The sequence below is a fragment of the Lucilia sericata genome, unplaced genomic scaffold, assembly GCF_015586225.1.
Source record: "Lucilia sericata isolate MDLA Ls3-8-SP2 unplaced genomic scaffold, ASM1558622v1 Contig000507F_arrow, whole genome shotgun sequence".
In the NCBI taxonomy this organism is placed as follows: domain Eukaryota; kingdom Metazoa; phylum Arthropoda; class Insecta; order Diptera; family Calliphoridae; genus Lucilia; species Lucilia sericata.
In genome coordinates this window covers 20,001-34,587 of record NW_023994521.1, presented here as the reverse complement: position 1 = coordinate 34,587, position 14,587 = coordinate 20,001, and the positions used below count along the sequence as shown (strand labels likewise).

At 27.1% G+C, this 14,587-nt stretch overlaps 1 protein-coding gene across 3 annotated transcripts in view; it reads left to right on the top strand.

Moving 5' to 3' along the window:
• Positions 1 to 12,061, top strand: part of LOC119605663 (E3 ubiquitin-protein ligase TRIM9) — a 233,776-nt gene extending 221,715 nt beyond the window's left edge. The window contains exons 8-10 of one of the 3 annotated variants that reach the window (XM_037958905.1): positions 552 to 690; positions 5,153 to 5,386; positions 11,174 to 12,061. In XM_037958905.1, the coding sequence (XP_037814833.1) occupies positions 552 to 690; positions 5,153 to 5,386; positions 11,174 to 11,463 (663 nt within the window). In that variant the 3' untranslated portion in view covers positions 11,464 to 12,061. The remainder of the gene's footprint in view (positions 1 to 551; positions 691 to 5,152; positions 5,387 to 11,173) is intronic. The other 2 variants (XM_037958907.1, XM_037958906.1) reach the window with 2 other exon arrangements.
• The last annotated feature ends 2,526 nt before the right edge of the window (positions 12,062 to 14,587 follow it).

Here is a 14,587-nt window from a genome sequence, read left to right as displayed (position 1 = left end):
TTAGTTAGTTAGTTAGTTAGTTAGTTAGTTAGTTAGTTAGTTAGTTAGTTAGTTAGTTAGTTAGTTAGTTAGTTAGTTAGTTAGTTAGTTAGTTAGTTAGTTAGTTAGTTAGTTAGTTAGTTAGTTAGTTAGTAGTAGTTAGTTAGTTAGTTAGTTAGTTAGTTAGTTAGTTAGTTAGTTAGTTAGTTAGTTAGTTAGTTAGTTAGTTAGTTAGTTAGTTAGTTAGTTAGTTAGTTAGTTAGTTAGTAGTTAGTTAGTTAGTTAGTTAGTTAGTTAGTTAGTTAGTAGTTAGTTAGTTAGTTAGTTAGTTAGTTAGTTAGTTAGTTAGTTAGTTAGTTAGTTAGTTAGTTAGTTAGTTAGTTAGTTAGTTAGTTTCTTCATTTCGAATCTTTCTTACTTCAGAAATGCACTGTTTTCCGAAAATTTTACTTAAAATCTCTACTTAAAGCTTTAAGCTCTTCTTCCTATTATATTTTATAAACTATTCTATTTTAATTTTTTCCCTTTACCATTGTTTTTGTTTTACCTTTCATTTCATGCCTCATTTATAGGAAGTTTATTGTGGCAAAGAAACAATATGCACCGTTGATGGTTTACATTTTAATTCAATGTACAATGCTCGTGTCAAGGCTTTCAATAGTGCTGGAGAAGGTGAATACTCTGAACTTATTGGATTACAAACGGCTGAAGGTAAGTTCATAAAGTTCAAAGCACTCTAAAGTGCATTTGTTGTTTTGTATTACTTTAGTTGAGCCAAAAAAAAAACATTAAAACCGACAATAATTCCATTAGAATTTAAAAAGCATTTAAACTAAATACTTGAAAAATTGCAAAAAAACATTACAACAATGCTAACAGGTATATTACATTTCGCAAGAACTGGTTATCGTTTTAATAACTACTTGCTTACTAGTAAGCGGTTATGTAGTCCTTGCGAGGCGTCTAATGAATATTTAAACATTTGTTTGTGATTCTTAGTAAGTTATTATTTAACAACTTTTATGTAATTTAAGTATGTTATTAGGTAAAATAAAATAATACCCTCCCCACTATAGTGGTGTAGGGTATAATACTTGAAATTCATTACTTAGGTTTTGCTGGGTTACCTTCGAGTGAAATCCAAAACCGGTGGACATAAATAAAGACTTATGTTATTTTAAGCGTTAAATATTTTTCCGCTTTAAAAGTTGGTGATTTTGTTTTGTAAATTAGACTAACATTACAAAAACATTCTTGTAATGTTTTTCAAAACAGTTTTTTTAACTAGAGTATTAGGTTCTTTTCTAGTTTGAACAAAAGTTTTTAGTATTTAAATTTAAAAAGTCTTCCATAAAGGGTTATAATTTTCCTGTATTACTAATTCACTCATGCGTGAGTGTCAGTTGTATAAATTGTCTTTTACACCAAAATTTTTAATCTCTTCTTCGCTTTGCTACTCCTTTGACTACTCCGTTTACTACTTACTGTTTTCTGTTAAGTTGTATTAGAAACTTTAGCTTCTTTCTAGCACTTCCACTTCAAAATTGATTGATGTTTTCCGTTTGTTGTTCCTTTAGCAACTTGCTTTGGCAGTTTTCTGCCTGCTATTTTAGCAAGATTTATTAGTTATACGCTAGTAAACAGCAGTGTTGATTTCATTAGACGCAAATATTTTTTTTTTTATTATTTAATTTTCATTTAAATTGTTTTTTGCTTCTTTAGGCCGCCGTTGCCGCCTTCGCCTTCATGACAGACAAATAGAAATAGCGTCAGTCAAGAAGAGCCAGTTAAGTCTAGTCATAAAATGCCTTAAGGGATTTCAAATAGAAAATTGATTAGTCCTTAATATTTAATTACTTAATGTAGAAAAGTGTGTAAATGACAAGGATATAAATTTTGATGTCTGCAAAAGGTGAGAGTTGCAGAAGACAGCATTTTAATTATTTTAATGTTAATAGAGGCATTAAGGTAGAAAGAAGGTGGTAGCTAATAGAAAATTTATAGATTTTTTTCAGTTTTATTTATTTTATTTTTTCGAACAGTAAAAAATTAACATATTTTTTATTGTCTTGTTTAAGTGTTATTTATATGTTAATTGAGCTTTTCGCTAATTTGATTTGGTTTTAAAGTTTACGCTAATGATTTCTTTAAGAATTAAATTCTAGTTATTTAGAGCTGGTAGCAGTAATTTAGATTGAATTGATATATCAATTGATTCTCATTTTGTAATAAATTCAAATATGAAAACTAAAAAATACATTAATTTACATTCTAGCGTATAATTCTCATTTAGTTTATAATATATATGCAATAAGTAGATAAGTTTTTGACAATTAATAGGTCTAAATAGGTCTTTACTTTAGGTCTAAATACTAATGTTATGAAATCAAGTAGTTAGTTAGTTAGTTAGTTAGTTAGTTAGTTAGTTAGTTAGTTAGTTAGTTAGTAGTTAGTTAGTTAGTTAGTTAGTTAGTTAGTAGTTAGTTAGTTAGTTAGTTAGTTAGTTAGTTAGTTAGTTAGTTAGTAGTTAGTTAGTTAGTTAGTTAGTTAGTTAGTTAGTTAGTTAGTTAGTTAGTTAGTTAGTTAGTTAGTTAGTTAGTAGTAGTTAGTTAGTTAGTTAGTTAGTTAGTTAGTTAGTTAGTTAGTTAGTAGTTAGTTAGTTAGTTAGTTAGTTAGTTAGTTAGTTAGTTAGTTAGTTAGTAGTTAGTTAGTTAGTTAGTTAGTTAGTTAGTTAGTTAGTTAGTTAGTTAGTTAGTTAGTTAGTTAGTTAGTTAGTTAGTTAGTTAGTTAGTTAGTTAGTTAGTTAGTTAGTTAGTTAGTTAGTAGTTAGTTAGTTAGTTAGTAGTTAGTTAGTTAGTTAGTTAGTTAGTTAGTTAGTTAGTTAGTTAGTTAGTTAGTTAGTTAGTTAGTAGTTAGTTAGTTAGTTAGTTAGTTAGTTAGTTAGTTAGTTAGTTAGTTAGTTAGTTAGTTAGTTAGTTAGTTAGTTAGTTAGTTAGTAGTTAGTTAGTTAGTTAGTTAGTTAGTAGTTAGTTGGTTGGTTGGTTGGTTAGTTATTTAGGTAGGTAATTAGTTAGTCGGTTAAGAATCACTTTCTTAGTCGATTTACCTATGTCCGTCCGTCTGTACGTTCATGTAAACTTTGTGCACACTATACCCACCTTAAGGTATACCAATAGGCTCAGAATCACTTTCTGAATCAATTTTGCTATGTCCGTCCGTCCATCTGTGTGTCCATGTAAACCTTGTGCGTACTATACAGGTCACAATTTTCAAGCTAATTTGATGAAATTTTGTACATACTCTTCTTATGACCCAAGAACTATTGAAAAAGGTTAAAATCGGTTCATTATTTCGTATAGCCCCATACAACCGTACCCCTCGAATAGGGATTTTGAGCTCATAAATATGTTAAATGTTCTTGTATCACTTCAAAAATTGGCAAAACTTAGTTTTATATAGGTCTTAATCATACTGTTGATTTTCGTAATGATTGGGTCCCATTTGACCCTATCCCCCATCCAAAGTCCCATTCAGAAAGTGAGTTGAAGGAGAAAATTCACTGATATCATGATGATATTCTACATAAACAACTAATGTAGACGTAAATCCCTCTACCAAAATTTATAAGGATAGGATCATATTTGCCCCCGTAAAACTCTTTACTTAGAAAATCCTTTTTTGTCAACAAATTCATAAAATAATTTTGAATTAAGATAAAAATGAAATGAAATAGTTTATTATTAAAAATAATAATCAACATATTTAACAAAATCACTGGTATAGGGTATCATATGGTGGGCCATGCCCGACTATAAATTCTTTTTTTTAATCTTTAGTTGTAAGAGGATTTTATTTAATTTTACTTAACATTCTTTTAGCGAGGTGAGTGTTTTTACCGGACAGGACAGCTAATAATAAGCAGTCAATAACTTAGAAAAAGTAAATGAACAAATAAGTTAACTAAACCACTCTAACAGAAAGGAAAAAAACAAATAACCGTGAATAGGAAAATAAATCGGGGAAGTTATAGACATGTTATAGCACCATTGCTATATCATAAAATTTAATTCAGACCACTATAGTGGTAAAGGTGTCATGAGATCGTGCTGATGTTTGTGACGTATAGAAATCTGGCTTTTACTCTAATTGAATTTGAATCATATTCTAAAACAATTTAGCGATGTTCGTTCATCACTCGTTCTACTTAATTTTCAAGATAATTTGATGAAAATTGACACATTATACTTTGACTCAAGGAAATTATTTCAAAAAGTCACAAGTTTTACGAGGACTCACAGACGGACGGACATAGCTTAACAGTCTCAGAACATTCATATTCTTCAAGGTGAGTGTGGGACCAACACAACATCTTCTCATAATAACCTCCTCACTGTAGAGCTGTAGGCTATACAGATTAGAAAGCTTAAAAACTCTAAATTCTCTTTTTCGACTTAAGGCTCAGCTAATTGCTATGTATGTATGTTCCGTTCCGTCTCGGATCGGCTGATTCAGCTCTTTCATGCATAAACCCAAGAATTTTCAAGCAAAGACCCAAAAATAGTTTGCCGGCTTCGATATGGCAAACAATAGTCATTATAGAAGTAATGACAAAGGATTTCGTCTATAGATAGTCTTCTACTTACCAGGAAGAGAAATTATAATACATATATCACCATATAGAGTATAATACCAATATTTAACTTAAATATTTGCTTAGTTCATAGCTAAAGTCTCTGCTAACATCCCTTATACAAGAAAAAAATCAAGATTTTACAAAACCTAAAGCATACTTTGCGGTGCAGACAATAACATCATAACAACAACAACCCACATACAAACACATTTGCAACTAAAACAGGACTAAAAAACCACTACAACAAAAAAACTAAAAAAGTAGTAGAATTTAAAGAAGAAAAGAGAATATTACAACAAGCATAACAAGGAAATGCAATCAAATTGAATTTCCTCCATATTGGCTAAACAAAGCTTATTTGTCTGTCCTTCCTGTTAAATGTAGATTTTGCTATTATTTTCCTCGTTTTTTTACCAGACTACATAACAAGTTGTGGTTTATAGAGTTTATTTTTCACAGTCAAGGATATTTATTTATTTCCTAGTATTTATATTACATTTTCAATGTTTCTATATTTATTTTTTTCCCCTATATTTACAGTTGCCTGGTTTACATTTGATCCGGTTTTAAGCGGTGGTCCTGGTTCTGGTCTCATCTTTAGTAATAACAATTCAACTGTCTCCGTTGAAGGCTGGGAACATCGTGTTGCATTGGGTTCTGTGGGTTTTTCACGTGGCATACACTATTGGGAATTTACCATTGACAATTATACAGCTGATACAGATCCTGCCTTTGGTGTGGCACGCATCGATGTTAATCGTAATAAAATGTTGGGTAAGTAGTCAATTGTTGTCAGTAGTTTTTATTATGTAGTTTTTTTTTTAAGTATAAAGGCAAAAGGGATAGTATTAGCTTGCTTGGCAACTTAAAGAAATAATAGCTATGAATAGTAGTACAAGAGTATTTATTACAGAAGAAAAAACTTTGCGGTCTGTGGCTCTTTGTATTTTATGTAGAAATATTCTTAGAAAATTGTACTTTTAGTTGTTGTTGAGATTTATAGCTTCTTTGTTAAGAGCTGGTCAACAGGTATAGTAATTTCTTTAGCAATATTTAATATAAATTGGTTGTCAGGGATCATAAGTAATGAATCAGAGAATATGAAAGAAAACATTGTCAAGTAATAAATTTATTTAAAAACTTAAAGTTATAAAATTAAACTACAAGTAAGAAAGTATAGTATATAAAAAGGGGACTTAAATTAAATTATGAGTTTTAGTTCTGGATCTCACATAGACTTGTCTCCTACAAAGATTAGTTAGTCAATTTGTCAATAGATTGAAATAAATAAATAGTACTTTTAATCCATTTTCACAAATTTAAGCTTCCCATAACATTAACGAAGCTTTTTTATTGACAATGAGAATTTCTCAGAAACTGAGCAGATGAAAAGCTTTCTCCAAATATTTCTCAAGATGTTTTAAGTTAGCAACAGCAGGCTTAAGTAGTTTTAATTTTATATGAATTAAATTAATTAAAGCTTTTGTAGAAAAAGCTAAAGCATTCAAGCTTTATCTTCATTTGTCCCACACATTGGCAAAGCGTTTTATCGAAAAGTTTTTCATCAAAAAGCTTTATCACAAACATCATTCTTAAACTTTAAAAGCTCTTTGTGTTTTAAAAAATTTATAAAAGAGCTTTTCTTTTAAAAAGCTTTTCTTATAGATCTTAAAAAATCCACTTTAAAAGTCTTTATTTTTATTAAAAATACCATTTTAAAAGCCTTTATTTTATTTAGAAAGCTTTAGTTTTTGAAACGTTTTTCCAAAGTTTTCTTGTTTGAAAGCTTTCTAACAAAACTGTTATATAACAAGTAATTTATTTCCAAAAGTTGCCTAAAGTTATAGGTTTTATAAAGCTTTCTACTATTAAGCTTATTTTTGAAAATATCAGTATCAGTTTTCCACAAAAGTTTTATATTTGAAAGCTTTCAAACTAAACTTTAATATAACAAGTAATTTATTTTTAAAAGTTACCTAAAGTTATATTTTAAAGCTTTTCACTATAAAGTTTGTTTTGAAAGAGCTTTTTTAAGAGCTTTTAATTGTGGCAAAGCTTTTTTTAAAAAAAAAAAACTTTAGCAAAATAAAAATTGCTTAAAACAATAATTTATATTTAAAAATATTTGTAATAATTTTTTATTTTTATACATTTTTTATAAAGTTTTCTGTAAAATTTATTCAAAAATGTTAGTTCATTTCCCAAAGAAAATACTTTTTGAAAAGAAGCCGTTTTTGGAAGTTTTGAACTGTAAATTAGATAGATTTTCAAGAGAGTTGTTACGCAAGAGTTAAAAAAAATTAGGGGTTCTTCTTCATACAAATTGAAGAAATCATAAATCGATTACAAGATAGATACAGGGACGTCTTTTTAAATTTCGGGATAAGCGTTGTAAGCATCAGCACAAACGCAACTTATCCCCCACCCCCATAACTAAATAACAAAATAATAAAACTATTTAAAATGTAACAAAATAACAACAAAGTATCATTAACTTTATACTTAAACTTAGTATGTATGACTATCTAAGAATCTTAGTATCGCGTAATAAACTTAGCAAAAGTACGAGTGTTAGTGGCAGAATGTAGCAAAAGAATGAAGTATGAGCCAGATAACACTGAACATTATCTGGCAAAACTTTTTTTAAAGTTAAACATGATGGTTTTGAAAAACTAAAAACAGCAGCTAACTATACTACTACTGCTACTTACTTACTTTATAAAACTCCAAAATGTTAGACACCAAACTGTGACAACACATGCAATAAGAACATGATATTAACTTAAGAGATACATGCCCCCAATATTCAAACACACAGATACATATTTTGTAATACATTGTATGTACTAGTTTAAAATAAACGACAGGAAAAGCGAAAAGTTTTGTTTGTAACAAATATTTTTTATGAGATTGTGTAGAACAATAACGCGAAACACGTAACAGCAGCAAAGAAACGAAAAAGTGACTTGCTAGTAAAATAAGCCAAAACAACAACTCATCACGTCCACAATGTCTAAGACAATGTAAGGATATAGAGAGGTTTTAGGGTAGTGGCGTCTAACAAAGCTTAATAAAAAGTTAGATTTAAAAAAGAGAAACATATTTTTTGTTAAATATTGCACAGTGGCTTAAAAGCATTAAATGGATGAAAGCTATAATAACACATTAGAATTAGTAATGTAATTATTTGCCCCAAATTTCTGAAATATACACACATATTAATATTATTAATAACTTTCTTTTTTTTTAAGAAATGTTAGAATAATATTCAAACCACCCGGGAATCTCCTCCAGCCACTGTTTAGTTAACTTTTAGCATTTAGTAGCGCAAACGAAAAACTTTTCAACATTTTAGTGTCAGTGTCAATTTCGTGGGTGGGGTAAAAAGGTGTTATGTTGCTAGCAATACATACCACTAATTCTTAAATATGTATGTACATACCAGCAGCATAAACAAAGTTTTCTATTTTTAACTGCAGTGTCTTATGAAATTTTAATTTGAAAACTTGTGATGAGCTGCTTTAACACGTGTCAAATGGTGTAGAAATTTTGTATAGGAAAAGTTTGCAGCTAGAAAATATTTATGGAAAATTCCCTAAAATGTTTGTTTGTGTCAGCATTAAATATCAAGTTGTATATATTTTTAATTTTGAAGGAAAGTTATCAGCAATAATATGGTCCCATTAGTGTTTAAGCCTATCAGGCCGGAGGTTGTGGGTCAGATTTCCACCAGCGGTTCTGGAAAAAGTAGCACCCAGTAATGGCGATAGTGGTATACCCACTAACTAACTAACAAACTAACTAACTAACTAACTAACTCACTAACAGAACTAACGGAACGAACTAAGCTAATAACTAACTAACTAAACTAACTAACTAACTAACTAAGCTAACTAACTAAAGAAAGAAACTAACTAACTAACTAACTAACTAACTAACTAACTAACTAACTAACTAACTAACTAACTAACTAACTAACTAACTAACTAACTAACTAACTAACTAACTAACTAACTAACTAACTAACTAACTAACTAACTAACTAACTAACTAACTAACTAACTAACTAACTAACTAACTAACTAACTAACTAACTAACTAACTAACTAACTAACTAACTAACTAACTAACTAACTAACTAACTAACTAACTAACTAACTAACTAACTAACTAACTAACTAACTAACTAACTAACTAACTAACTAACTAACTAACTAACTAACTAACTAACTAACTAACTACTAACTAACTAACTAACTAACTAACTAACTAACTAACTAACTAACTAACTAACTAACTAACTAACTAACTAACTAACTAACTACTAACTAACTACTAACTAACTAACTAACTAACTAACTAACTAACTAACTAACTAACTAACTAACTAACTAACTAACTAACTAACTAACTAACTACTAACTAACTAACTAACTAACTAACTAACTAACTAACTAACTAACTAACTAACTAACTAACTAACTAACTAACTAACTAACTAACTAACTAACTAACTAACTAACTACTAACTAACTAACTAACTAACTAACTAACTAACTAACTAACTAACTAACTAACTAACTAACTAACTAACTAACTAACTAACTAACTAACTAACTAACTAACTAACTAACTAACTAACTAAGTAGCCAAAAGCTTATAGTCGTTTATATCAAAAAGCTTTTTAAGTTATTACTTTCTTAAAAATTTCATATTATTAATCTTCTTAGAAGCTTTATCTATTTATATATTCATATTTTTAGAGTTTTATAACAAAACTTTCAGGCAAATAGCTTTCTTGAAAGCTTTAATTTACTATTTATTTTAAGAAAATCTTTCTCAAAAACTAGTTTTTAATTCCCTGAAAAATCTGTAAAGAGAATCTTTTTAAAAAGTGCATTTTAATTCCTTGAAAAGCTTTTTTTCTGTAAAGTTTAATACAATAGCAGACATTCTATTTGAAAACATATGTATAGGATCTTACATAAAAAATTTTTAGGGTATAGTAGATAGTGCTTTTAAAGAATGAGAAATTATGATGCCTTAAATATATTAACTTTCTAGCTGACATTATAAACTACTCCTTATACCCAATAGGGAAAAGCAGTTGATTAAAATAGAAGAATTTAACTTATCAATCTATGGTAATGTAAATAATGGAAAATAACTTTTATTTATACTTGTCTTGCACTCATGAGCTTTCAACATTCTTTCAACTTTGCAAAAATATTTCACTTAATTCCCTTCAAATAACTTTATACCAACTATAATGGATTTGTATATACTTTGAGAGAGAAAAGAAACTTCCGTTTCCTTTGTTGTTGCTATTGTACAATTGGTAATTTTATCTCACAGTTACAGACTTCTAGCCAACACACTTTCGCATACAAAAGCGCAACAGCTCTCTGGCAATTTTTTTTTAATAGCACAAACAGCGAAAGTTTTTCTTGATTTTCTATTTTTCTCTCTCAGATTAAATTGTATCGAAATTGGCAATATTTCTTGTTTTTATTGTTTTTTTTTCGATTTTCAATTTTCATTTGTTAACAATACTTTGTGTTCACTTGCCAAACTTTAGATTTCACTGCTGCTGTTGTTTGTATTAAATAGAAGTTTCGTTTTTTTGTTTGAAAAGTGTTTGTGCTTATTGTCACGCCTTTTTGGTTTTTTTGTAGTCGAAATATCGAAGTGTTTCTTTAGCTAGTTTTTATCATATTATCTCTTGAGGCAGGAGGATTTTCGGGGAGGTGTGAGGCGTTTATTGTCACAAACTTAAGTTTGCTATAGAGATAAAACTTTACGTTGTTAGTGGTGTTGTGTTGTTTTTCTCTTTTTACTTATGGTCAGGTTTCACACTAACTGTGTGTGTGGGGCTAATCGGGAGATATTGTTGGAAAGTGGTGTAAAAGTATTGACGAAATAAAGTATTTGTTAGCGAAATAACTATGTATATGATCTCGGCATTTATCGGCTCAGAATCGCTTTCTGTGTCATCGTTCATTGCAAACTTTAAGAACAAACTTTAAGTCTTATTTTTAAAAAAGTTTAAGAGATTTAGTTTAAGGACGAAGTAAAAATCGGTCCATGATTTCAGTTGGCACTCCAAAATATCAATATTTGCCAATATATATTGTCATCATTTCAGTCAAAAGTTTAAAACAAAAGTTTTAAAACAAAAGAAGGCGCCATCACGTTTTTAAATCATTTTTCAAAAGAATTTTTACTTCCTCTATTGATACTTTAACAAAACGACAGAAAAGTTTTTTTGACGCCATTTTTAATTTCTTTTGTTCTTTCTATATTGTTATTTTATTGAAAATCCATTAACAAAAATGTAAGGCAAACAATTTTTTTCTATTCTTTAGCAAGTAGCTAAAGAAAATTAAAAAACTTTTGTGTTTTTTACTTTTTAGAAAAAAAAAATAAAAGCTTTTAACCATAAAGCTTTTCTTTGTTACTTTTTCCTGCTTACTTTAAGAGATTCATTTATTTTTTATACTCTACAATATTTTAAACCAAAAAAATTAATCCTTCTTTATATATTATTTTTTTCTTTTAAAGGTAAAGATGAAAAATCATTTGCCATGTACATTGATCGTCAACGTTCTTGGTTCCAACATAATTCAGTGCATGAAAGACGCGTTGAGGGTGGCATTAGCACCGGCAGCACCATCGGTGTTTTACTCAATTTAGAAAGACACACTTTAAGTTTTCTGGTTAATGGCATGCCTCAAGGTTCTATAGCGTTTCGTGATTTATATGGTGTCTTCTATCCAGCTGTTAGTATTAATCGTGGTGTCACTCTAACCATGCACTCAGCCTTGGATGCACCACAAATGGATTATTTTTAAACAATGGACAAAAAAACAGAGATTTTCTAATGACAACAAATCATAATGTAAATAGTTGAACCTAAAAAGTAAAAGGATTTTCTAAATTAATGTAATTTTTTTAGGCTAGATTCTGTATGTAAATTGAAATTATTTTTTTTTTCTTTTGCCTAAGATTAATATATAAATGTTTATTAAATTAGTTGTAGTAGTTACATATCTAATATATCAAAATATATATATAAATAGAAATATTTTTGAAATTTTCAAAATTTGCCTAAAATTGCATAAAATTAGAAAGTATAATAAAATGAAAACTAAATTTGGAAGGAAAGAAATTTTAAAATTAATTTTAAGCCAAGAAAAAAAAACATAATAACAAGTTAGTAATTTAAAATCAAAGTTTAGCATAAATGTAGGTATTAGTTGTGAAAAATAAGAGAAAATGAAAAAAAAAAACGTTATAAACGTTATGAAATTATGTAGAAAAAAAGTGATAGAATATTGTCATTTTATAAAGCTTTTAGGGCAGAAAGTTAACTGAACCTTAAACTGAGATTTACTGTATTGCATTTTTTATTAAAAAGCTTTCAGAAATAAGTTCAAAATATTTTCCAAATGCTTTCCAGAAAATATTTTTATTTAAAAGCTTTTTTATTAAAAAAAAACTTTTTTATTTAAAAACTTTCTTATTCAAAACTTTAAACGGGTTTTAAAGGCCTTTTTATTTAGAAGCTTTCTTAAAACACTTTTTTGTTTAAAATCTTCCTTAAAGGTTAAAAAGCCTGTAGAAATAAGTTCTTTATTGAAAATATATTCCAAAAGATTTCATTAAAAGCTTTTTATTTCAAAGCTTTTTTTTTAACGGTTTTTAAAGTCCTTTTTATTTAGAAGCTTTCTTAAAACATTTTTTTGTTTAAAAGCTTTTTGTCATCTAATAGCTTTCTTAAAAGATTTTGTTTTCAAAAGCTTTCTTATCAAAAAAACTTTATCCGTATAAAAATGTTCTTCAAAAGCTTTTAAAACCCATGTTTTGTTTAAAAAAATCGCTATTTAGACATAAACAGAGCTTTCTTCTACTCCTTAGAAAGCTTCTCTATTTAAGAAAGCTTTTTTTATTTAAAATATTTTCACAAAGGGCTTTTTATGTAAAAACTTTCTGATTTTTTTAATGTCTTTTTAAAAAGCTTTTTTAAACGCTTTCTAAAAAACCCTTATCTAAAAGCTTTCAAAATATATATATAGAGAAATATATTTGAAATTTTAAAATTTCAAAAATATTTTTAAAACCTTTCTTTCTTAAAAAAAAACTTTTTCTGTTTAATAAATTATCTTGAAAAGCTTTTAAAAAACATGTTTTATTTAACAAGATTCTTAAAAAAAACGTTATTTAGACATAAACAACGCTTTTTTTATTTAAAATGTTTCCACGAAGGGCTTTCATAAAAGGCTTTGTATAAAAAAACTTTTTCCGTGCAAACAATTTCCTTCAGAAGCTTTTAAAAGCCACGGTTTATTAAAAAGAGCCTTTTCAACTCTCAAAAAGCTTTCTTAAAAAAGCTTTTTTATTTAAAATTTCTCCTCAAAGGGTATTTTATTTAAAAACTTTCTCATTTTAAAGTTTATTTGGCAGTTTTTTTATTAAGAAGCTTTCTTAAAACACTTCTCTTCTTTTTTAAAAAAGCTTTTTTTATTTAAAATGTCTAATCAAAGGGCTTTTTATTTAAAAGCATTCTGATTTTAAAGTTTATTTGGCAGCTTTTTTATTTAGAAGGTTCCTTAAAACACCTTTCTGTTTAAAAGCTTTATTACACGCTTTCTAAAAAAACTCTCATCTAAAGCTTTCTTAAACAAAAATTTATTTTGAAAAGCTTTCTAATCAAAAAAACTTTTTCAGTTTAAGCAATTTTCTTCAAAAGCTTTAAAAAATAAGTTTTATTTAACCAAAAATCCGTTTTTAGGCTTTAACAAAGCTTTTTTCTTAATGTCCTTTCCAACGCTTTCTAAGAGTAATAATTATTTCAAATCATTTTCTTTTTAAATTTTCTGTTTGTTATTTAAACATTTTCTTCAAAAGTTTTTTTTCAAAATTCTTTTTATCTTTTTAATCTTTATATAAACTTAAAAAAAGCTTTTTTTATAAATGATATTACCGCTTCCTAAAAGTCGTTATATTTTAATTTATTTTAAAAGTTTTTCTATTTGAAAGCTTTTTGAAAATGTAAAAGCTTTCGTAAAACAATGTTTATTACAAAATTTCTGAAAAAGTTTTCTTGATTAGAAAGCTAAAGCGTGTATATTGAAATGTCCTCCTAAAAGCTTTTTTATTAAAAAGCGTTAAATGAAAGCCTTTTTAATAAAAAGCTTTTTTTATTAAAAAAACTAAATTTTTTCGCATAAATATTTTAAAAAGTGTAAGTAAGTTTTTCTTTAGCCTTAAAAAGCTTTCAAAAATGTCTAAATTTCTATCATTATTACCACTGAATAGTCACTAATTTTAAATGTGTAATTTGCTTAATAGAGAGATTGCTTGAATTTATAATGAATTATAAAAAAATTAAAAATGTGTATAGAAAATTAAATATTAATAATAATAACACCCTGCACTAAAGCCAAAAAAAAAAACAGATAAATCTATTTATAATAAAACAACTGTATATTTCAAAATATATATTAAATATAAAAAAACACCAAATAAACAAGAAAACTTAAACAAATGTGAAGAGAAGAAATTATAATGAAATTAAAAATAATAATAACAAACGTATCTCATTGCATTTAATTGAAAATAATAAAAAATACTTAAAATTTAACAAACTTAAAAAAAAAGCTTAAACAAAATTCTTAAAACTAAAATCAAAATTTTCTTAAAAATTAAACTGTAAATAAAAACATTATAATTTAGTTTTTTTATAAATTTTTCCCCAAAATTATTTAAAAGAAATCTCGATGTTTTTCATAAGAAACAAACAAAAATTGTCATAAATTTTATAATTTTTATTAGAAAAAGCTTTTACTTAAACAAATCCTCAACTTTTAAGTTAAAGATGGCCAAAAAGTTCAAAATATTAAGCAAAAGCAAAAAAAATAAATAAATTGCAACAGAAATTTCTTACAAATTCTTGATTTAATTTAGACAATTAAA